The sequence below is a fragment of the Haemaphysalis longicornis genome, unplaced genomic scaffold (assembly GCF_048455015.1).
Source record: "Haemaphysalis longicornis isolate Haplotype H1 unplaced genomic scaffold, Haemaphysalis longicornis Haplotype H1 scaffold_2, whole genome shotgun sequence".
In the NCBI taxonomy this organism is placed as follows: domain Eukaryota; kingdom Metazoa; phylum Arthropoda; class Arachnida; order Ixodida; family Ixodidae; genus Haemaphysalis; species Haemaphysalis longicornis.
Window position 1 is genome coordinate 199471449 of NW_027526295.1, and position 24737 is coordinate 199496185.

Consider the following 24737-nt stretch of genomic DNA (forward strand, 5'->3'; position numbering starts at 1 on the left):
AGACCAGGGAGTAGAGGAAACCTACTTAAAATTTCTAGGAATTCATGGGCAGGATAACCCTCCACAAGCAAATCGATACATTTCCGATCCGAAAGGTAGTGATACCAGGAGGTACCATCTCTCCAAAACTATTCACAGCATGTTTATAGGGTATAATTAGGACGCTTGACATGGAAAACATAGGAGTAAGGACAAACGGACAATACTTGTACCATTTGAGGTTTGCCGACGGCATTGTGTTACTTAGTGAGACTGCAGAACACCTGCAAGCAATGCTTGAGGCGCTACAATCTGAAAGCACACCCATGGTATTTATTTTTTTACAACTTTTAGGAACGCATAGAGTGCAATGTTCTTTTTCTTCTATAGGCATCTTCGCGGTTGTACGTGAGTAGTTTGTTTCTTGCACAAATTAAATTTCCTCCATAACAATAACGAAAAAAAATATGATGTTTTCGAGTAAGTAGTCCTTAGTATTGGACGACAAACATAATCACAAATCTATCAGAAAAAGATTGGCTACGTATTTTCTCATCATCATCATCATCATCATCACCAGCCTATCTACGCCCACTGCAGGGCAAAGGCCTCTCCCATTATTCTCCAATTGCCTCGGTTCTGTGCCAACTGTGACCAATTTATCCCCGCAAACTTCTTTATCTCATCTGCCCATCTAACTTTCTGCCGCCCCCTGCAACGCTTGCCCTCTCTAGGGATCCACTCTGTTACCCTTAATGACCAGCGGTTATCATGCCTTCGCATTACATGTCCTGCCCACGTCCATTTCTTCTTCTTAATTTCTACTAATATGTCTTTAACACCAGTTTGCTCCCTGACCCACTCCGCTCTCTTCCTGTCCCTTAATGTTACACCTATCATTTTCCGCTCCATTGCCCGCTGAGTCGTTCTCAATTTAAGTTGAACCCTCTTAGTGAGCCTCCAAGTTTCTGCCCCGTAGGTGAGTACCGGTAAGATGCAGCTGTCATACACTTTCTTCTTCAGCGACAATGGTAGGCTGCTATTCATTATCTGAGAATGTCTGCCATATGCACCCCACCCCATTCGGATCCTTCTAATTATCTCTGCCTCATGGTTTGGATCTGGGGTCACAACTTGGCCTAAGTAGATATATTCGCTTACCACTTCCACTGCCTCGCCACCTATGTCAAACCGCTGTGCTGTCCCGAGGTTATTGATCATTACTTTAGTTTTCTGCATATTAATTTTCAGTCCCACGGTTCTACTCTGTTCGCCCAGTGCGGAAAGCATGCTTTGCAATTCGTCCCCCGAGTTACTTAGCAAGGCAACGTCATCAGCAAATCTGAGGTTACTGAGGTATTCTCCATTAACCCTTACTCCCACCTGTTCCCAATCCAACGTTCTGAATACTTCTTGTAAGGATGCTGTGAATAACATTGGAGAGATTGTGTCTCCTTGTCGGACACCCTTTCTTATAGGTATTTTACTGCTCTCCCTATGGAGGATGATCGTAGCTGTAGACCCATTGTAGATATCCTCTAGTATTCTTACATAATGCTCATCTACCCCCTGGTTCCGTAATGCCTGAATGACTGCTAGGGTTTCGACCGAGTCAAATGCTTTCTCATAATCTATGAAGGCTATATATAGGGGTTCAGCATACTCAGCGCACTTCTCTATCACCTGATTGATCGTGTGAATATGGTCCATTGTTGAATAACCTTTACGGAACCCTGCTTGTTCTTTAGGTTGGCTGAAATCTAAGGTTGCAGAAATTCGGTTAGCGATTACCTTGGTAAATACCTTGTAGACGACTGACAGTAAGCTGATCAGCCTGTCCCTCTCACGTCCCTGCAAATGTAGTCCAAAAACGATAGATTTCTCACAGGAATATTTTTTTGTCATCGAAGGTGTTTTGAAGGAACTGATAAGAAGCACTTCATTTGATCGTTTAAGCGTTTACTCCGAGACTTTTGGTTGGATCCAATTCGAGCAGTCACTGGAGCGATGTGCGTTCGTGGGCACTTTGGATGCGTTCTGTCCGTTGTTCTTTTCTGCCACCTGGGTAGCCACCTACAGAGGAGCCCTCCTACAATTCCCGGATTCCTCCGAGTGGCCCCATTCATCCACTGATGTCGTCCCGTTACGGCCACAGGCGCCTACTTAAGGTACGTGCACCCTAGAGCGCCGTGCCGCGCCACGGGCGTGATAATCTCCAGGACACGGTGCAGGCCGTGAGGCTTTGCAGCGGCATGGTTCATGAGCACTTCGAGAGGGAAGCGATTTATATCTTTTTTCCGTAACCATTCTCCGTACCTTCAGCTGATATAAATGCTCTTCTCCAGGTGGACGAGTCGTACCCTATCGAGATTCCGTTCCCTACACCCGCACTCATGCTGGTTTTGGAATAAATGAATGTTCATAGCACAGGAGCAGATAATTGGAGATTAATGGGAGAGGCCTTTGCCTGGCAGTGGGCGTAGATAGGCTGGTGACGACGATGATGAATGTTCATATTGCACCGGGAAAAGAGGGCGTCCCGTGGTTAAAGAAGCCATGAAGAGAAAACAAAAGTTTGTTTTATTCGAAAGATTAGGTGTTTCATAGTACCCCAAGCGCTTTCCCGGAAGCAAATGATGCTTTATTCACTGAGAAATAAGGCAATTTAAGCCGTTGCCGTATTACCAGCGACGCTGGGAATTAAACCACAAGATTAGGAACGCGAAAAGAAGTTCCCACAGTCGAAGACATTGATACTCACACCAGCAAAAATAAGATCAAGCGTGAGTATGTTATAAAACGCCGAGCATTGCGCTTGAGCCAGGCCAGTTGGAGCTCACGTTCAGGCCTACATAAACAACGTCTACTTTTGTAAGTCTCCGAATGTAACCAAACGAAGCATATCTTGCACTGAATCGCGGATTTTGCCACGTTTTAATGTTTAACAATTGCCTCGCTTCGAAGAATAGGGGCATATGCAACTGTTGAAATAACCCCCCCCCCTAAATAAAAACAACAAAAATCACGCCATATCCACGGAATGAATGATGATAAGTGGAGCGAAGCTCGAGAGGGGGATATCATCGGTAACCGTAACTCTCCCGTGAAAGTTCGCCCATTACATCATTAAGAAAGACGTAAGACTGTGTGCGTACATTGTACAAATCAACTTTTATTTTCGGAGTCAATGCTCCCAGGCCCAGACCTGGTGAAAGACCCCGCGCCATCGAGGACTACACCGCACCTCTACCACAATTTGTCACGTAGGATGGGACACAACGTAAAGAAAGAACTTTTATTTAGGGCGAACTTGTGCCCGAACAAGACGAGAGGAAATGAGCAAAGGTCCTTGCGTCTCGTTCGATCTCCGAGAACGACTGCCTGCGTTCGTGGCGTGATCTCTTGCGTGATCTCCCCCTCGCAGTGCACGTGCGCTCGCGCCTCCGTTGGCGAACACAGACAAGCTCGCGCTCCCGGTGCCGAGTTTGCGCTGCCGGTTGCAGCCGGTTCTTGCGCGTGCAACGCGGCCCACTTTGCGACATCTCCGAAAGCATTCGGCGGTCACGTACCACGAGACACAAGGGATGGACAGACCCATGACTTAAAGGGACACTGAAGTGATATGTAAACATTGCGGGATTACTAGCGCAAACTGTAGTCCGGAGTGCCCAGGCCATGTTTCGACCACTCTAGGCGCGTTTACGCGATTTTATTTAGTAGAAAAACTAATTCGAAAACGCTGTCCTCCTCTCTTTACGCTCGCCCATTTTCTGTGGCGTTTTCGTGTGACGTCAGGAGGGGATGAGCTGGCAATTGGCAGCGCCACGGCTGCGCTACTGCACGGCTCCCCGGCCGACAGAGTCAGTCGGCCCCTGCGTTTCGTCCGCCGGCCGCCGGCGGGTCGTCGCAATCAAGGAGGTTAAAAAAAATTGCTTGGTCGCAATTCGTTCGCTTAGTTGAAACGAAGCAAGGACACGTTTGTGAATGGAAGAATGTGCCTTTCTTTACTTGGTTTGTTTGTACACTGTATCTAGCTCCAAGTCAAGGTCGCTTCACACAAGCGCTGCACATGCGACGCTTCGCTGACTGGTACGCCAGTAGGAAAATATAAGGCCTCTTGAAGGCGGGAGAAGACTCAGCGAAGTCAATATAGGTACTAAGGAAATAAAATCAACTGATATTTTTACCGTACAGCGTAAAAATAGGGTGCGGGAAGCACTTTTTTGCGCTGGGCGAACAAGCACAGCGGTCAGCAGCACGACTACGCATCTGCGAACGCTTTTCCGTCTACGAAATGAATTGCTAGACGTGAGCTATTGTGGAAACTCGGGCGATGCTTACTGCACGATCGCAGTACAACAAATAGTCACCTAAGCGGCTTGAAATGCCAAAACTAAATAAAAGTGTAAACCGGTTGTACAATATATACCCTATATTAGCAAGGCTTCCCGTCCCGCTCCGTGGCCTAGCAGTCTGGGGCACTAGGAATTCACCCCAAATGTTTTGCGAGTCACGAGTTGAATCCCCGCGGGTACGTGCTTTTTTTTTTTTGTAAGTTAACTTTTTTGTTTTCCGCCGATGTTTTCTGTATTGAGTTCAGCTTTTTTGGGGCCGCAACGTTCATGGCTACACGAACTAGTTCACAAAACGCGCGCAGGCTGGCACTGGCGCGCTAGCGAGTTCTCGTTGGCGTGCTGTTGCCATAAGCACCGACTGCTTGCAGGCAGTGGGCACAGGCCAGAATGAACAGACCCTTGGCCTGGTGCGAACACGCTTTTTACGATACAGGCATGAGGGAGGCAAGCTCCAAATATGGGGGAAAAGCGCATGACATTTGGGCGTCTGCGGGTACGCGGAGGGCGTTCATGCACTGCGTAGGTCTCGGCTAGTGAATGCTACGACTACAAGCCGTCCTGGGAGGCTTATCTTCTGCATTTTACAGCCGACAACATGGCAGAAGCGCGGTACGATGATTACTGAGATATTGAGAATGCCCATCCAACAAAGCCATTGGTTATGTTTTACAGAACCGAAACCGAAACCGAAACTTGTGTGATTGCCTTGGGCATCGTCCAATCACGGCGCCCCTCCTCTCAACGTCACAGCCTTAGTTGGTGCGGCCGCCGCAAACCGCGCATGGTAGTTTTTCTTCTTTCGCGCTTTGTAAAATAATTACCGATTTGTCAACCGGACAAACGATGAAAAGTGTGCTAATTTGAGCCAGTCTACGCAGTGCAAGCAGAAACGGGAGCTTGACAAATTCACTTCAGTGTCCCTTTAAGTAGCTTCGCCCCTAAAACGAGTTCGACGTCTTCGCCAAATAAATCGTCCCGGTTTGGCTCAAGAGCGACGCCCCATCTCCCTTTGCCGATGGCATTGTTCTCACCACGACGGCCATTTCTTAAACACTTATTGCAGTCGAAAATTGCCCAAAACATTGAGGGTGAACGCTCACCGATACCGAACGTGCGCACTTTTCGTAGCGGCACTCATTTTCACACCTGCCAAAAAGAAAGAAACTGACTGAAAGAAACTGAGCCAAAGTTCTCTGGGAATAGTTTTTCTTAGTCACGCCTCAACAAGCACTTTGGAGGAATATCCCTGCGTTTTAAAAAAGAGTTTATTATCAGGCGCGATTTATTTTCCATGCCTTCGACCACGGAGAAAGAAGTAATTCTTGCTCCGTGCCTTCGACGGATCCTTACGACTGTGCGAGCGGCCAGATGCTTCACTCCTTGCATGGGGCCGGCTCCTGAAGAATGGTCGACAGCTGAAATCTTCGGTAAAAGGGACGCAGCGTCTGTAAACGCCTCCGAAGGTGAAGAGGACCTACTGGGTTATAGTTCTACTCACCTTCGCGTTCATTCTGTGACGCTTGCGTCTCCAAGTCCGCAATCTCATACTCGATGGCGGCCGAGAAATTGAGACATTAGCAAGAGAGGCACACTCATTTGACTTCCTTGACCTTACGGCTGTGGCAATAAGTGTCTAACATTGTAGCTGGCACGACATGCTGCCGATATCTACCGCGTACATAGTGCAAACGGGTACGTACGGCTTCGCTTCGACTGCGCACGCTCAGCCGGAATCGCGTTCCATTTGTGTGCGCGGCTTCACATCGACGCCGCTGTGGTCACTGTCGCCCAAACTGGTAAGTTGGAACACCGCAATGACAGGCGGCGTGAACAACGACATGCTTGCATGTAGTCGTGTTAGCGCACCGTACCTCTGTGAAGCGCAATGAGATAAATCTGCAAACGTGCGTCCCACTTTCAGAGAACGATTGCGTGGTGCAAATGAGAAGTTGGAGGAAAAAAGTGCACGGGATGATTATCACGTGATCAGATGATGAGATAGAAATGGAGAGAGAGTAAAAGAGCGAGAAGTAGGGAGAAAAAGAGATATAGGTAGAGAGAGAGAGAGAAAGAGGGGGAGGGGGTGAGAGATAGAACAGTTTATGTTTCTACAAACAGACTTCGTCTAGGCCGCTGTCATTGGTGACTGTCATGTTTGCTTCCACGCTGTTATTAACGGCGTCGCTGGCCTTCTGCGTCAGAATCAGCCATCCACGTTTACTGGTAAATAGAGATGGGGACTGGAAAAAGGTGGACGTCCGAAGACTGTGTTTAATGAAGGCCCATGGGTTTTTAGGAATACCGTAGAGGAGCCTCCTTTGCTATTTATTTGTGTTAACACATAGTGTTCCTGTGCACGCTTCCACGAGAAAACTAACAGCGCCTCGTTCGAGAGCAACGCACAGACTCGCCACACACTTTCTACAGGTTGCTCATCCTTTGGGAGGAGCAACCGGCGTCACCTCTTCGTCATCCCAGTGAGCGCAGCGTCTTCCACTCCTATCTCTGCAGCGAACCCCATACCCGTGCCAATGTTGCCAAAGGTTCGATTATACTTGCTTGGGTCAAAAAACTTGTTTTGTGATACTGACGTGCTCTACACAATAATCTATGACTTTGCCATACTATTACGATGCAGGACCATTCATCAAACATGTCAATAAATGCACAGGTGTCTGTACAAGTAACTGAAACCCGGCAGCTGCGGCCTAAGTGTATCCGAGCGCCCTGTAGTTGCACCGGCGCTAACCCAAAGGGGCAGAACGCACGCGCCCGCATGCCGACTGCGATGGCCCATCTATACATTTTAACCAACTTCTTTAAAACTGACTACGGGCATTATTCGCAGCATAGTCGTCTTAGTCATGGCGGTAATAGCACAGACACACTAAAAAAAGGTTGCTTCATATCGGTGCGATAGCGCCGGATCTCCTCCAGCTTGCGTGCGCTGAAAGCGGGGGAGACACGCCGCCGGATGTGTCATCGCTGAGACCCGTATTGTGCGTACGATGCTCGTAGCCCGGTTAAAAACGTTGGTTAACAGGTATAGATAAGCCATCACTGTCGGCAAGCGCGCACGTGCGTCCTGCTTCCCTGGGTTACCGGCGGTCCAGCCACACATCGCTCCGATACGCTCAGACCACACCTCCCGTGTTGCAGTTACTTCTGCCTGCACCGGTACACATGGTAGTACATCTACACACAAGCCTCTCAACGTGTAAATAAAATACTGGACCCAATTTGATCACGCTGATAAATATATGATATATTACCGGATTTGAACACATCAGTGCACCTGCCAACATTCGTCACAGGAATACGGGCACCGCGCTTGCTGGTACTTTTCGGCAAAATCAAGCTGAGCTAACGTGTTTTATTTAATCAATGGATATTGATTCCTGCGGCATTAAATTATGGTTTAAGTAAGTTCCGCTCCAGCATTGGCCGCCGGTCGTCAGTAGACTCAGTACTGCCCTGACATGGCAGTAAAAGCAGCACCATGCTCAGCGTAGCGTGTGGAGTGATGCTTCCGCCCTGGGCCATAGAACATAGGCCGGTCGTAGGGTAACGCCCCAGTCGTCTGTGGGCCCCGCACGCGTTGATGGGCACGACTCGCGTGCCTGAAACCAGTGGAACCACAGGATTTGTGGGCCTGTCCCCGTCCTTGTCCGCTCATCAGCTCCTAGAATTCCAGTTTCCGCCACCGCCCGAATTGTCTTCCGCACCTCGAAACCCACCTCTTCTTCTAGCTCTTCTTGCGGCCCCACGTAATCCGCATTCCTGCACTCTTTTGCGGCCTATCCTCACAATCGGAAAAAAAATTAATGTGTTATGGACAAAAAATTAAGTGTAAAAAAATGTCAGCTGTCTCTTTTCCCAGTGCCAAAGGCTTTCTCAGTCCTTAGCACCAATGGGGCCTCTGAGAGCTGCGCCTTTCAAATACGTGGGCAGTGTAGCCCAAGTGCCACAACTTCCTCATCGTCGCAGTCTATTGCCAATTTCACTCTTTGTGCCGGCACAAGATTGATTAGATTCACACCTACCGATGCTTCACTGCACTTAAAGAACACTGAAGCAACGGTTACCAAATTCGGTCTCACAAGTGAAAGTTGCTTCCTGTAATTGCGGGCACTGACGGTGTCACTTCCACCATGCCATTCACTAGCTTTCGAAGCTGTTTCTATTTCTTACGGTTCCGGGTTACTCAACCAGCCAACGTCAAAAACCATGCACATCCTTTCCAGCACAAAAATAATGTTTTAGATACAAAGCATCTCTTAGTCGACCCTCCTCCGTCGTCCGGCGTCCGCACCTCTCCCCCTACACTATAAAAAAAAAGAAATACTTAGCGGCACCCGGTTTCGATCCCGCGACTCTCTGGCCGCCACGGAAGGTACGTGGCGCTCTTCCCACTGCGCTACAAAACCGAAACAGGAGCAACTACCACGAACGCGCCTTATGTCCTTGACTCATTCAAACTACGTCAAGAAGCTACTGATACAACGAAGGCACGCGAAGCTGAACGTCAACGGAAACGACGAACTGAAAACTTTACTGGAAGATGTTGAATTTCCCGTGGGAAAGCTGTGGCGGGAAGCACCACGCGCCTTGCAACTCAACCAGAGAAGAAGTCGAAGAGGGCGAGCAGCGGGGTAGGAGCGTGAACCCGCAATAAAGAAAGACGAGAACCAGGAGGTGTTCGATCAGGTAACGCGGTTGTCGGTCTCTTCGCTGTCTCTACATTTCTCTGTGTCTACATGGGAGTTCATACTACGTACCCATTCGTGCTCCGATAAATGAAACAACATAACGGCAACACAATGAAACCTACACGGAACCCCTATGATGCTTCGCATGCTCCTCATGGTTCCCCACGGGAAGATGGTGTAATTTCTTTAAGAATTCTTTTTGTGGCACGCTACCAAGGAACAGAGTTACCTTGATGGTAAAATATTAAACCACTGGTACCAAACAAATTTGAAAAGCGATATCTATTTCACCACCAATATTTGCTTTGTTTGCATGTTAGTCCTTTTTTTACTGTTTGTATTGTATTGTCTTTTATGGAATCTTTGATGTTGTATCTTTGTATTTTGCTATGTACACCACTCTTCCAAGGCACCATGGTCGGGTAGCTCCATTTATAACTAAAAAAATAAAAGCCGTGCGGATATTCATCCTTTTTCGCGAGAGTGCTGAGTTTTCCAAGTATTGAAAAAAAAAAACAGAATAAACAAGACAGATCCAGGACATTACTCTTCACGTATTTTTTATTATAGATTCTGAGCAATTATTTACAAACAACCTAAGAACCATCAACATGAAGTATAATGTAACATGGTAAGTCTGCAAGTATCACCCATGACGCGCAATGATTCAATCTAAAACGATGGTTTCTGTTTTTTTTCACCTCCCAAAGATGAGCACTATGTAGATGAATGAATCGACTAGACATGATTGCGACAACATGATAGGCTCGATGGCCGCGCGCGCCTGTTTTCAAAAACAGGGGGAACGATCTCTCTGAGGCTTTAGATACGACAATGACACAATTTTTTTTTTTTTTTGATTGAAAAGCTCGAACGCCTCCCCTTTGTGACACAACGCGCACCGGCTGTATCCAAGCGGTGGCAGTGCGCCAACGGTCATTTCACCGTCTCGAACTCGCCCACCCATTTTGGCGCCAACGATGATGCCATCGAGGGCGAGTCTTCTCACAACTTTTACGTGACCTTGATGCGGACTTTAGAGCGCCACGCATGGCGCATACATTGTGGCGAATACGTCCAAAAATATGACAAGTTATCACTATGAGAACACCGAGAGGAGCCCCCGCGGGAAAGTTACCACAGCTTAGAGATGGGCTCAAGGTTTGCTTTCTTTCTGTTTTCGAATGAAGAAAGCGTGGTTAGGTATGTCATAATGATTTTGTTCTTGCTGGTATGTGATTTTTGTGTTATGTTGCTTTTCGTAACTGACAAGGACGGCTGTCAATGAGCTTGGGTTTTCAGATAGTGGGCTGTTGATATCAGTCAGCAAGCAGCCTTTGTGAACGATCGCCGCACACCGTTCCTTCGCCCGTTCATGCCTTCCTCGCTTCGAGAATTCCTTCCAGGAACCGGTCTTTCCGAGACTGTCGTTTCAGTCAAATCTCCACGCATTTGCACTCGTTAAAAACCTTGAAGAGTCTTAATTAAGCGCTGTGTCTTCTAAGCATTACGTACTGACACCGCCGTCATTGCACTCTTAACAGTCAATTGTGCCCGGCTGAGACGTGTGGAGCGCGCCTGCTTCCTTGAGCCCATTTCCCTCGCATCCAAAACGTGAAAGCTGCGTATCGGTTTTTTATACAGACAACACCAGGAGCAGGGGCGTTTCAGAATGTATAGGGTGACGAGGAACTCCGGAACGTTGCAATGGTTCGAAGCACATTCCATCTGTTTTGTTCAGGCGGCTCGAATACAGCCCCGGAGCGATATATCGCTTCAGAAGCATTCTGACCAATTTCAAAAATAAACGTTTCTATCTCTCTTTCCCCGGAAAAAAAAACGATAGTTTTGGAAAGAGGGTGCCCTTATTGAAAGCTTTTAACCAACGTTTCCATTCTACATTTAACCCTCAGTATAACTTTACTTGTGTCAAAAGCATGGCCTTTACGTGGATGTTGGGCCATGAAACGTACTACACTCCTGTAGGAAATTAATTACGTTTCCTATTTGTGACTGTATTATCTCCCGCAATCAAACATGGAATTTCAGGGCATTGCTATGGTATGACCAATATTGTGTGCAAGCAACGGAAGCGACCAACGTCTCATTACAAATTGTGGGTTCGTCTGCCCATCATTTAGAACTTTGGGCAATCACAACTGTCCTGCGAAACCATGGCACTTTTAACTCATTTCTGGCGAGTTTTGTTAACTTTTGCTTATGAAGTGATCCTTACATAAAAAAAGAAGGGTGTGAGGACACTCAAGAAGTTCTTAAGGGTTCTGAATGCGAAACTATTAACGTGCAATTCAACATATGGGACGCTTTCCTCCTGCCCGCGCTCTTGAAGGACTTCGTCGTGTTGCCGCCTGACACAGATACGTTATGCCCCTCTACCGTCTTACTCTTTCGAATGGTTGCGATCTGTCTCCTACGCGTTGCGCCTCCACTCGCTTCTGTTGCCACGCGTTGGGATAGTGGGCGACGAAGGTGGATTTCACTTCCTGCCTGTTGGCTCGCATGGTCGCGTTCTTCCGTTTGCTTACTTCATCTGCGTAGTACTGGCGTTGGCGGATACCTTTCGTTACTGCGAGTTAAAGCGGCTGCTGTGGAACGTCTCGCGCTATGGAACGCTTCAAACAAAGGTTGTCCAGGAACCATTTTCTTGTTACACACGCCAAATCCCAAGCAGGCACCGGCTGTCTGGCTGAAGAGGCCACTTAAACTTTTGCATTAAAGGAAGGCGGACGAACGTCGGTCATTAGTTGGACAAAGTGATTCAGGAATAAATAGCAGCTTCTGAACCTGAATATGAGGAACTTTCCTTTCGGATTCGGTCATCTCGCGCCCTATTAATATACTGTGTGCTCTTCAATTACAGTTAACCTCCTTTCGCAAGCTTGGGCGGAAAAGCACGTTTTGGTGTGCTGAACAAAAGACGTCACGGGAACCATAACGTCAGCTTACGCATTCAGAAACGCTTGAAAGATGCTTGTAACACGAGGACGCACAATAAGTTGACGCCGTTTACGCTGTCGCTTTCAGTCAACAGAGCCGTCTCGGGACGGAGGTTTGAGGGTGAACAAGCACCTGTGGAATCAAAAGACCCCCCTCGCACGGCTGGGCTCTGGCCCACAAGAAGTAGCATGCGGGCTTCACGAGCACGCCAAGCATCTGGCTTTCGATTAACCGTCGGCACCTTTTCGTTGACGCCAAGCTTCAGTGCGACCTATCGTCGTAAGGTGGGCGAAAGACAAAATTATGAAGAGGTCGGCACACTTCTGCGGGTATTCCAACGGGTTTTTACCTTTTGTGCAAACAAGCAAATCAATAAATCAACGAATCGGTCGAGCCCTGCATTTTAGACGCCACGAGCCTTCTGCGACGCCTGTCATAAAACTAAAGAAATGTCAGTTAAACATATGGTTGTCATTAAAAGAATCAGAGTAAAAGCTTCAGGACATTAAATTCGCCCCTTTTTTTGCTACGCTGCCCAAGTGACTGTCGTATACTTATCGCGTCAATAAGGGCCTGTCCTGAGGTCGACGACATTCATGCAAATTCACGGGTGTTCCATAGGTGTGTAGTTCCTATCATCCCCGGCACTTCAGTACATTTGTGAGTAATCGAAGCTGAATAACAGGGGTCGAAACGACCGTGTCCTATCGAAATAGACATCTTGTGAATTTGCCGTCGCCAAATTAGTGTCATCAGGACGAGACAAAGCTGACATATCTTATAGTAATGCAGCCATTTTTGGCAGCCGTAAGGTGTTGGCCATAAATGAAAAGAAGACGTCGTCTTGTAACCATTTAAAAAGCAATGTCTCAGTATAGATAGTTGTCTCGTATCGTTAAGTAAGTTGCTATGGAGTGAATAATATGAAGGGAGTATTGTGTTGCCTAAGTCTCAACACAACAGTTATTTCGGGGACGTTGTAAAACAAAGCATTACAAATTTAATTAAAGTTGTAATAAGGTTATTGGGGCCATCCGTTACCCTTAGAGGGACAGAAAGGTGAGCGAGTTTGTATGAGTTCATCGCAAAAAACTGCTCACAAAAAAAGCACTTTAGAAAAAGAAATCGACGACACGAGTGCATTGTCGTCCATTTCTTCTTTCAAAGTGTTTCTTTTATGCGCCCTTTTCTAGAATGACAATTTGTAACTAACACAACCAGGCCATGGTATATAAAATGTCTTGAAATCAGAATTTTGGTGAGCTAATTTGCGCGAAGCAAGTGAAAGGGTCCTTCATTTCAATAGCTTCGGGCATGTGCCGTTCAGTGGGGTCATCTATGGATGGTCAGCCTTATTTCGCACGTTAACTGGAGCGCATAACGGCTTTCCTCTGCGATGTATTTCCGTCGAATCTGTGACCTCTCCGTCTTTGATTGCATTTTAGCGATTGAATGAAACCCCTTAATCTTTCGCCGCTTCTCTGTCGAGCGACATATCAGACAAGAAATCCCCCAATGCCCGAGACTGGACGAGAAAATAGTGAATGGGGTGATAGATCATCTAAGTACTTTCTGAGCAGAAACAGATGGTAATACTATTCTGTCGGGAACCTGCATTACCTTCTGCGGGAAAACCACGGAGCAAGAACATATAGGAGGCGAAAGGGCCCATTGTGGCAAGCGTCGGCGAGCGGCAAGATAATATCACAATGAAAACCAAGGCGGACTGCAAAGCTTCGTAGCTGCGATGGCGAAGGAGGGGGTAGCGGCACCTGGTGGATGAAATGGCAGCAACCGCACTTCATTCCGTGGCTGCGCAGTGCAATGCCGAAAGCGGCGCCCGCGCAGTTTCTTCACCCGCGGCAGATGCCGCAAGCTTATCCGTTGACGAGCGCTTGTGACATTACATTACCTGGCCGCGCTAGGAAGCCTCGTTTCACCTCCTATCTTATTCTTGATCCGTGGGTAAAACACAACACATTTGGATTGCCGCAGCAAGCTGGAGGCGTAACACTGCAATATAACATCGATCTAGAATGGAAACAGAACCATGGTTGATTAGGCATCACACAATGCTTAGATACAGCACAAAATCTGTGGTTGATTTACTTTTTCGGCTGGTGCACAATAATCTTGAGTATCACATGAACATCATTTATCCTTTTTTTAAGTTCGTATCCAGGGCATAAAAAAAAGGTTTTATTATCTCACCCTGGTTTTCAATTGCCCGTAGATGGAAAATAGCGCGACTGTGAAATTAATCGTAATAAAATAGCTTTGTGGTTTCGGTTCGCTTTTGGTCGCATTGCAAGAGCCAGATTTTGCAAGCATACCCTTGGGTGGTTCGACTCTTTTGAACAGGGATAATACCAAGCCAAAACATCGCGTTAAAATCCAGAGATGTGAAGAATATTGTATTTTTCCCTTAACGCGATTACTCAGCTTCGTAGAGCACCCCGATTGAAAGAACATTTAAAAAAGGAATGCTTGCCAGCTCTAAATCTGTCACTCCGATTCCTGCTGTTAAGATAGTGTTCGTCTCGCGTTCCCTCCCGTCTTGATACCCGGCTTGTTGCTTAATAACAGGTGCATACACTGTAGGAGCGGAAGCAGCGGGCGAGGTAACAAGGGAAGGGGGGAAGGTGCGTAGTCCGCAGTGTCACAGTTACAAGCGCACGTGATGGTGTACGCCGCCGCTCGACAGTGTCTTCTAGTACCGTCACGTTTGATCCCATGCACCTCCCGACAGAGAAGGTGCCGTTCTGCTGACAAAAACTCGTCCTCGGATTCAACAGCGTGCCGTCGAAGACGTAGATGCGAAACAAAACGACAGACGTAAATATATCGGCGCTTAAACACGCTCGAAAAAAACGTACACACACACTGCTGACCACGGACGACACAGCGCTCGTAAGTATGCGACAGCACTGCACTGCGTCGCCGCAGCTTGGTGCGCGTCCGTGTGGAGTAGTTCGGCGGCCTAGAAGCGTACGTGGTCACGTGGTCACAAACGTCACCGTGTCGTCATGCTTGGGAGACGGCGGCGGCGGCGACTTGAGGCGGCGGGTCGCTGTTCTGCGAATAGGATCGCAGGGTAGCACAGGCGACGACTGGTCTACTGGAGCGGCGGCGGAGGCGACGTGCGGGGGGACGCCATCTTCATCACCTGTGGGAGCGTACAGTCCTGAGGGCGACCAATACTGCGAGCAGGACGACCACATCGGACACGCACACCGCAGGCCGGGCTGTCGAAGGGGGCGTGGCGTCGTGCTGTATGGCCGCCGGTTTCTCGCCTGCGGGGGGGGGGGGGGGAAGAGGGAAGAGAAGACAACACCGGTTATTGCCAAAACAATACCAGCTGTGATGATTAACAATTGCAGAACCGAAGTGACAGCAGCTTGGTATGATAACATGGCTAGTGCAGAAAAATACCTCGGGGTTCTCAGGTCTGCTTACCTGGTGTGAAGGCGAAAGCTTAGCGATTAAAAGCTACTTTACTGCTACATCGTGTTTCGTCAATTTCTTCTTTTTCTTCTTTTTTTTTTGCGCCAATCACTCAGACAGCAGGCTGTTCGCATTCCACGCCGCAGTTTCCCCACAGGTGCACTCTCCTCCGTGTGAACCCATTCGAAACACGTGACGTCACGTGTGCCTGTCATGGCGGAAGGATCAGGATGAAACTTGTTTTATTCTGGCAGGCACCAGGTGAACGCTGTGATTAGAGCACTTGGCTGCTGCCCTGTCGACTCTGATCAAGATCCCAGGCGAACCTAATTTGTTTTCTCTTTAGAGCGGCGGTCATTTTGGTACCATTTGTGCTGACGCCGACAACAAATGTTGACACTGACCGCCAATTTCAAGACATTAAATGTTACTTGCATTAAGGGGCAGCGCGGGCGAAGCGACAGCAGGCAGACTCTTAGAGAGATGTGGATTCGATTTGTGGCCACCTTTCCCTCGAAAGCGGAGGAATCAGGCAAGGATTACTAGCTTGGCCCATAGGAGCGCCGAGCCAAACTAAGCCTAGTTAGTGCGCATTTCTCAAACTCTTTGAAATGTCTCAATTCGTCACCGTAGTTGTACCGCGGAGGCCAACATCGCGAGCAATGTCTTGCCATCCCAATCCCCCTTTTTTCATCAGTTTCTTCTTCTTCTTTTTTTTTTTCAACCAATTACGGCACTAATCCGATAACCTCTCGGGAACGACCATGCGATTCCGGCCCAGCGTTCCGCAGTTGCCTGGAATATATATCATACAGATGGACGGACGGCGACGAACGAACAAAGGCGATGGTGAGCACTTCGTTGAGTTACGATAAGCACCCACGCACTTTGAAGTTCTTAGGAAACAAATTAAATAGGAATACAAAAAATTTAACCCAGACAATTAATTTCGAGGCTCTATACTGAAGGCCTGCACAATGTAAGGGCACACGGCATCTAAGATAGGCGGGACATAGGCACGGACGAATCATCTTGCTGGCAAGCACCAGATAGCATATCTGATAGCATAGCATCTTGTAGGGAATTACCACCCGATTTCTTTTACATGCACAATACGTAAGGTCCTGAAAGCCATTACTACTAAGGAGTTATTACAGTACATAGAAAATAATAATCTTTTCTACAGTAAGCAACATGGCGTTCAAAGAAGTTCATCAACTGTGACGCAACTGTTTGAAACCGTCCACAGCTTCGCTGAAGCAGACAACGCGAAAGTGCCAGTTGACGTAATTTCAATTGATATGTCAAAGGCCACAGGAAAATCATCAGCAAGCGTTACGACCTTGGGGTCAACTCCCAAAAATGTTAATTGGATTCAAGCGTAATTGTCAAATAGGCGGTAGTTTGTTGAAATTAATGGTCAACACTCCCAAGGTTTACCGCTTTCTTTCTGGCGTACAACAGGGTCCGTGTTGGGGCCAATATTATTCTTGATTTATAATAACGATATAGCTGAGCATGTAGATACCAGTGTTGAACTGCGTATATTTACGGACGATTGCATATTGTAATGCCCAGTGAAATCAATAGATGATCAAGATTTACTTAATAAATCCCTGGAAGTAATTCATAATTGCTGCTACAAATGGAATACGAAACCTAATTTTGAAAAGACCACGTGTATGACCGTGTCGAACCAGAAGATGCCGCTCGGTTTTAATTTTTCTGTGGGCAACAAGCAAATAGCCCCCACGACAAAGCTCAAGTACCTTCGTGTGGCCATTTCTAATAACCTCAATCGGACGGATCATGTAAATACCATATGTGAATCTGCTCAGCAAAAACTTGGATTTTTGAAGAGAAAATTAGAGCATGCAACGCCCGCAGCTAAGCTTAAGGCCATCTTCAGACTACCGACGTAAAGGCCATATCGTGATCTATGGACGTAAAAAACGGCATGTCACGCAGTTCGGTTGGCTGAGACGGGAAATGACGTCATTCTTTAAAGTTATTACGACAGTTGCGGCAACAGTTTGAACCCGGCCTAAGGCGTACACAGCCGTCGTACGTCCTTCTTTCGAATGTGCTAGTGTTATATAGTTTATATTTTAAGCGTATCGCAAAACACAGTCCGAACCACCTTGGTCGCTAGGGCAAATTTATCGACACTGGCAACGCGCAAGAAAATCGAACGACTGAAGTTTTTGTACCAGCTCTCTACTAATAAATTCAATTTATATCAGTCGCGCTATTAGTTCCGCCCTGTCAGAGTGTCTCCCCGTGTGAACCACCCTTATGTTTTTGCGGCTTACACTGCCAGAATTGATGTTTTAGATATTATCCCCTTATTAAGACAATATAAGATAGGAATTCCCTTAATGCACAGATTTTTGATAACGCAATGACTGTACAATCATTTGAACGGAAGTAGGAAATGTACCTCTTGTGATGTGTTTATTTTCTTTCATTGTTTCATATGTTGACAAAATGTGTCAATCCTCCCACCCTGTAGCAGCCCGCGACAGGGATAACAGTATTCGAAATAAATAAAATAAAGAAATAAACAAACATTCTACTACAAACGTTATTGGAGGGATTGAAGGGCTGTTTTAGCAAGAACCACAACAACCATATTTTATGGGATTGTATACGAAGCAAGTCCTTGGCTTATTTTCCGTAACCATACGTGTCGTAAGCCCAGTTTTGGTGAGACATTTTTGGTGCGCACGGGGTATGTGGCATCAACATTTTGCAAACGTGCTGCTTATTTTTATTTCAAGCCATCTGCCCGTCCCACAAATGACGTAGGAGTCGGTTGCATCTCGTTTCTGGATGCAAAAGAAAGAGGCAACGTTCATGCGGTATCGCAAGTGATCTTTCCGATATCCAGCGGCCAGGCTTGTATTCCAGTGTTTTGTTTCTCTGGTTATGAAAGCAATTTGTAAATGGGCTTGTTTTCCCTAGCCCTAATTAGGTACGCTCTTTAACTATACGCGTCATGCGTAAGGAAAAGCACCCTTTAGAGGCACACTGTATAGATATACAAATACAGCTATATCAAAAACATTACGGGGTATGCTTATAATTTTCTAATAACGTGAAGGCGAAAGCCCATTTAGACCTTCTGTTGATGTGCTGTTGAACCTACTGTTGTACTTTGCGGGCGCGCCCGTCATCACTTGCCCAGTTTTAATAGAACGCAAAAGCCTGAGATCTCTGTTATAGAACGCGTCGGAAAGCACTGTAAATCTAACGTACAAGAAAGAGACGCCCGAGATGGAATTCGCGTGCCGGGTGTTACAAAATAGGATCTGGTTGGCGGGAAGAAGACGATCTAGTCCATGACAACATGCAAGGCTTTTATTCCGCGCTAACGCTCAAGACATCCCGCCATAGATGTCTTTTGCGTGAATCTAACAACCATATCACAGATGACTGACGGGTTCATCTTCCATTAGACCAAAATACAGCGAAATTGCGAAAACAACGATGTTGCTTTCGCTGCACCGGGCCCTTCCACCGCGCCAAGGATTGCAAGAATGCAAGACGGCTCCCGTGTCCCAACTGCAAAGTATGCCAATATCACTTCCTTGTGAGATCCATATTGGAAACTACCAATACGATCCAAATTGGAAACTACCAATACCAAAACAACTGGCGACTGTGTCCACATCGACGGCGGAATCATAGACGTTCCGGAAAAGTTTTTTGTGTGGACAGTTCTTGCAGACGCGATATTTACCTCATCAAGGATATAATCAAAAGTAGCGAAAAGCTCGCTCGTGACAACTGAAGAGCCAGTGTTTGAGCAGGAAAAGGCCTCTTTGGAGGTGGACCAACCAAGAGCTACAAGCAAGGGAGAACCTCCCGATGAAAGCGCACGGGTCTGAAAAGTACTCGCCGAAACCGATTGAAAACCCGAAACGAAAGGAACCGCCGAATGTTTCTGTTCCACTTCAGCTCCTGAAGCTTCATCGGCGGAGACACTTGGTGCGAAGCATGAAGAGCACCTTCTGGACAGACCAAGGGAATTAGAACGGCGGAACAAATACCTGCACGCCTTGTGTCCGGCGCACATGGCGCCAAGGAGGACTCCAGTGCTTCTCGACCTCGGACAAACCATTCAATCGCCAAGCCCGTTCCAGACTAAAGATATTACCCTCCTGAAACCAACCAGTTATATAATATCGTGCAGTCCGGGAACCTGCTAAAAGATGTGATCTGATTGGTAGAAAAAAAAATTCCCCCGCACCTCCCCGAAGGGAATCGTGCAGAAATGCGAATGCATTGGGTGCACCGATGAGTGTGTTGCGAGTAATGGCGTAATTAATGACGAGAGTGTGAACGTAATCATTTATTCATCAGCACCTGTTTGTGTTATCGTTGTACCTGACGGCCACAATCACTGCCTTGTGATCGCTAAAGTGCACGGTCAAAGGGTCTTTGAGAAGCATACGCGCGTCACAGTTTCGCGTAAAGACCAGATCAATGCAACTCCCGTGAATGGTAGTGGGGCACGTGTCGAAGCCGGCAGAGAGACAATGCATAGAGTGCCTGGTCTGCATGTACTCGACCAGCCACTCGCCACTCTTCTTGCGCACGTCAACGTTGAAGTCGCCAACCAAGACTATGGGGTCAAAGGGTTTGGAGCGCACGCGCACACTTTCCATAGCCGATCCAGCTGCGCGGCAACGGCGTCTCGAGCGAGGTTGGGCGCGAGGTACACGGTCACCACAAAGACTCCGTCTCCGGTGTAGGCAAGGGTGTACAAGTCCTTGTACGGAGACGTGTCTCGAACGGGAGACGTGGCAACGGCGTGCGATATCAAGTTCCCATACACGTTAGACACGAGACTAACACCGCAGTACTCGCCGTCCTTGCCGCTTCGAGCAAAGTAGTACTTGTTGACGGCGTCATCAGCCACAGCACTAGCACTCGGGCAGACACTGCGATCGAGGACGAGGAGTGACGCCTGTCGTTGTTGTCGCAGTTCTTCGCTGAAGGGCAAGTAGCGCTTGACGAACACGTCCACACCACCGGCTCGGCGGGTGGCAATGGCACGCGCAGCCGCAGCAACATCGTACCCTCGCACTTGTACATCACCACCACCACCACCGTTGTTGTTCCAAGTCTCGGTGAGACACAGCAGATCGACTCTGTTGAGCACGGGATCTCGACCAACGTCCGCCGCGTGCGCAGACAGAGAGCGAACGTTGAGGAGCGCGAGCGTAAACTCTCTCGCGCCGCCTTCGCACAATCGCAAGCATTGCTGTTCTTTGAGCGCGGCGAGGTAGCATTACGCGCTCTTCGCTTTGCAGACTTGTCTTCTTCTTCTCCAACCGATGATGATGACGTGGAAGCAACTGCAGTGACGTCACCGCCAGGGAGAGGCGTAATGCTCACGTTGCATTGTGTGAACCCCCGACTAAGAAATGCATTCGCATTTACGACGACGACGACGACGAAGGCAGAACTACGAGGCGCGCGCTCACGTGCGATCGCGCTGGAGGATTGCAGGCGCACGCCGGCCAACGGAGCAAGACAACCCCCGGCTAATAAATGCATTCGCATTTAAAACAAAATGACACCGAAGCGAAGGCGATCAGCCACCGCACGAGGAGTGAGGCTTGGGATTTCTTTTTCATCGATCGAATAACGCTAACCGCTCAAGATCGCCAATACACCAGTGCTTTTCTAACCGCGTGTGCTTACTGGTCTTCAACACCGGGAAAAGGAAACAACAGTACCGTATAACGGTAGGCCGCTGCGTCCCGTGCAATAGGAGCCACATTTAGAGGTGAAGGTACCCAGGTGGGCGAACGGGAGGCTACTGGCCATGGGTAGTGAGCGTTACGAGCCTAGGATGGTGCTATTGAGGGGCTGGTCAAGTGGTGAAGAGTGCTGCCGTGAGGTTCGACGCAACTTTCAACACCAGATCAACAGGAGGTCCAACCAGGCTTCCGCCTTCATGTTCTTGCAAAGTTCTAAGCATCCCCGGTAATGCATTTGTACTTCAAAACAATTTTCTATACCTCACAACACGTCCTCATAAAAACCGGGATCGAAGGTTTTCTTAATACCGGCAAAAGAGCTGTTACCTATACGGCTGAAAAAAAGGGCATTCACCGTAAGGGTTCAGAAGCAAATGATTTAAGGCGCACCTCACAAGGACGCTGGCTTTAATTAAATTCCTCGTGGCACTTAAGTATCGCTACGTCATTGGAATGTGAACACATTACGGCCTCCAATGGCCATACGTATTAAATACATCGTTACCGCTGAATAGTGGTTGCGTCTCCACCCGGTACAGACACTGGCGGTACAGCCGACTAGAAGCCTTTTCCATCACGAGACAGCGCCAGAAGTACTTCGTCAGGTAGATCGATGACGCCTCACGGCCCTACCACTTCTTTTTTATAATTAGCTCCCTCTGTGGCTGGGATCTACCTGTTCTTCCCACGTGCTGTAACGTGCACCTTCTTTCTATTAGCCTCAACGTCGCGTGTCCAGTGACGCCCGCACTAGTCCCACCTTTATCAGCCAAAACCGCACAGAAACCGTGGCTTCTGAGTATGTAATTCCAAGTGAAATGCAGCAAAGCCGCTTTTCACATGGAATTATTGCGAAGTTCGCGCCCTATAGCTTACTAATACATAAGTTACTCCACGTACGGCCCATGCGTACAAGATAGAGTGCGATTGTTGAATCTAGCCACAATAATCATACTCTGCGTGCCTTGCTCTGCCGTGGTTCATAAGTAATAAGGACGAATAAAAACACCTCGCGACGCTTACGGTCTCCCAGAAATTAGCGGAAATGTATATAACTTACACTGGGTTTGTCTAACGTTTTTGCGACAACGTCGCACTTGCGCTATTTTCATATTCCTAACAACGCCCTTGCACTGCCTTTCTGTTATCCCGCAGGGGAAAGTGGGCGATTTCCTTACCTCCCCCCATCCCCCTCCCCAACTCATAACCTCACTGTCGCGAACAACATCTCCCCGTGTCACCATGCCACGAACACAGGGTCGTCGGACGTGCATGGTCGGTGGCTCGTGCGATCGAACGGCCCTCCAACACGTTTGTTGTGGCCGTAGCTCTGCGCGGCCGTGTACACCACGACCGGCGAACTGTGCGAAGCACACGTTCGCCGGTACCCTTTAGTTGCGCAAACAAAATCTTTCGCTTCTGCAGTGGTGATGGAAATACTTCGCTTCCAAAGCATGGTGAATAGTGCAGGATACGAAAACAAGCGACAGAAAGGTTACTATCGACCTTTGATGTCCCAGAAAACACTTAATACATTGGTTCCTCCTCGTTAGTTTGCCTTACAGCTGGCTAAAAATATCCGTAGATGAGACGCATTTTTTAGCTGTCATTGATTATTTTTCTGACGTTTTTTCACGGTAGACCTCACGACATACTTACTGCATAAAATGCGTTTAGAGTGCTTTTATTGGAACAAAACTTCTACGTTTTGAACGTGACTGTGTGTGCATGCACGCACAGACAGCGCGAGGCTATTTCAGCGCGCATTGTCGCAATGCTACCATTTTTGGAACGTGACAAAATCTCCTTTAGTCCAGAATAAATTGACAATATTTGCCAAACTAGCACTCTAGAACAGAACGGAGTGCACTGTCTGGGTGCTATACACAGGTTTGGTGCAATATACAGTTGTTAAAGTTTTTGTATGTTCCAATCTTGGGCTTGTTAGCGTTTGACGTTTCCTACATTCTTGCATTCCTTCCCGCCGTTTCGTCATTCACTTGCTTGCTAACAGACCTGCTGACGTTCAGTCAGTTATTATTACTCTCTTTGCAAGGCTCGAACTGGCGCTGGGATTGCTTATTAGCAATGTGGGATTTCCTATGTGGTCAACTGTGGAAGGCGTTGCAATTGGCGGTAATGCTGTATTTCATGAGATTCAACTTGTTATGTCCTCGACTATTGAAGGGCGGTTCTTCCTTGTACACTAAAGCACCCTGGAAAGATGTCAGCCAGTTTTTTAGGTTAGGTGTGGAAGCGCTTAATTAAATTCACATTTGTAATTTTTTTAATTTGGTTCAAGCTTTTTACTTTTTTTATTTTTGTGTAAGTTTTAGTTTTAGTTAATTGTCCCGTGAGAGATTAGGTATGCGTTCCGAATTCATTACTTCAGAGTCAATTTTATTACTTTTCAAGTTTCAGAGTCAATTTTATTACTTTTCAAGAAACGGGAGTCAAGCGCGACAATAAAACTCCATGCAGACAACCTGGCAAAGAAAGGGCGAAACGCGGACGCGGAAGCCCAGTGCCGAAAGGAAGTGTTTGAGGCGCGACAACTGCCTGTGGCCTTTACCTGCTCTAAACCAGGACATTTCGCCCCAGCGAAACGAAAACAAGTTTCCACTTCCTGGAGACTAGCGTGACAACAGCACGCAATAATTAAGCCTTGGGTGCTTGTACTTTACGGCAAACCTTTCAAAGTGCAGCACGATTCGGCGCTGACTGCTGACATTGTTTACCCTTTAAGTCGAGCCGCAACAGTTACGGCCACTCGATAGGAATCGAGTGACAACGCCACAGCCGACGGGGAGTGCGTGTAGATCTATTGCTTGTAGGGTTGAACATGCCGACGCACCATAGGCGATGAAGCACGACCTAGTGGACAGCTCCGAATTAATTTTGACCACCTGGGGGTTTTAGCGTGCGGGCAAATATTATGCACACGGGCGTTGTTTTTTTTTCGCCTCCATCGCAAAAAAAGCCGCCGCGACCAGGAATTGCACCCGCATCCTCGTGCTCAGCAGCACGTCCTGGCCACTGAGCCACCGCGGCGGGTTTAGTTGAAGTAGGCGGCAGACGCACGAAGTGCGTGATTTCTGAGTGGTGTTCAAGTAGGCGGTAGGCGTGCAAAGTGCGTGCTTTCTTATTGCTCAGATAAGCATCAAGGTTTCCTTTGGAACACCGCTGACGGAAGCATGCTGTTTCTCCAAGTATTTCATCGCCATATCGTAATCTGTTCTCGAAGAGGTTGGATCAGCTGTTGCGTGCGCGAGGCCTCGTTTTGAGGGGAGGATAATATCGGCGTTTACGCGTTCGAAACCTCACGACCTTCTAGTGAAAGCTCCCGTTGAAAGCGCGGCCGGTTCGTAAACGGGGAGGTGAAGGCACTTGAGCTAACGACGACGTTGCGCCAGAAGCAGTCGATTTCGCCTCTCCGCAAGATGAGGAAACCGACGACGGTAGCTATAGTGAGCTGAGCTCGGAAGACATTTCGGAGCGCTTTTGATTGAACCCACGTCTGA

At 47.8% G+C, this 24737-nt stretch overlaps 1 protein-coding gene across 3 annotated transcripts in view; it reads right to left on the reverse strand.

The window, feature by feature from the left end:
- Window positions 1-9575: 9575 nt before the first annotated feature.
- Window positions 9576-24737, reverse strand: part of LOC144169758 (immunoglobulin superfamily DCC subclass member 4-like) — a 411050-nt gene continuing 395888 nt past the window's right edge. For all 3 annotated transcript variants that reach the window (XM_077699085.1, XM_077699084.1, XM_077699086.1), the window contains exon 8: window positions 9576-15294. In XM_077699085.1, the coding sequence (XP_077555211.1) occupies window positions 15164-15294 (131 nt within the window). In that variant the 3' untranslated portion in view covers window positions 9576-15163. The remainder of the gene's footprint in view (window positions 15295-24737) is intronic.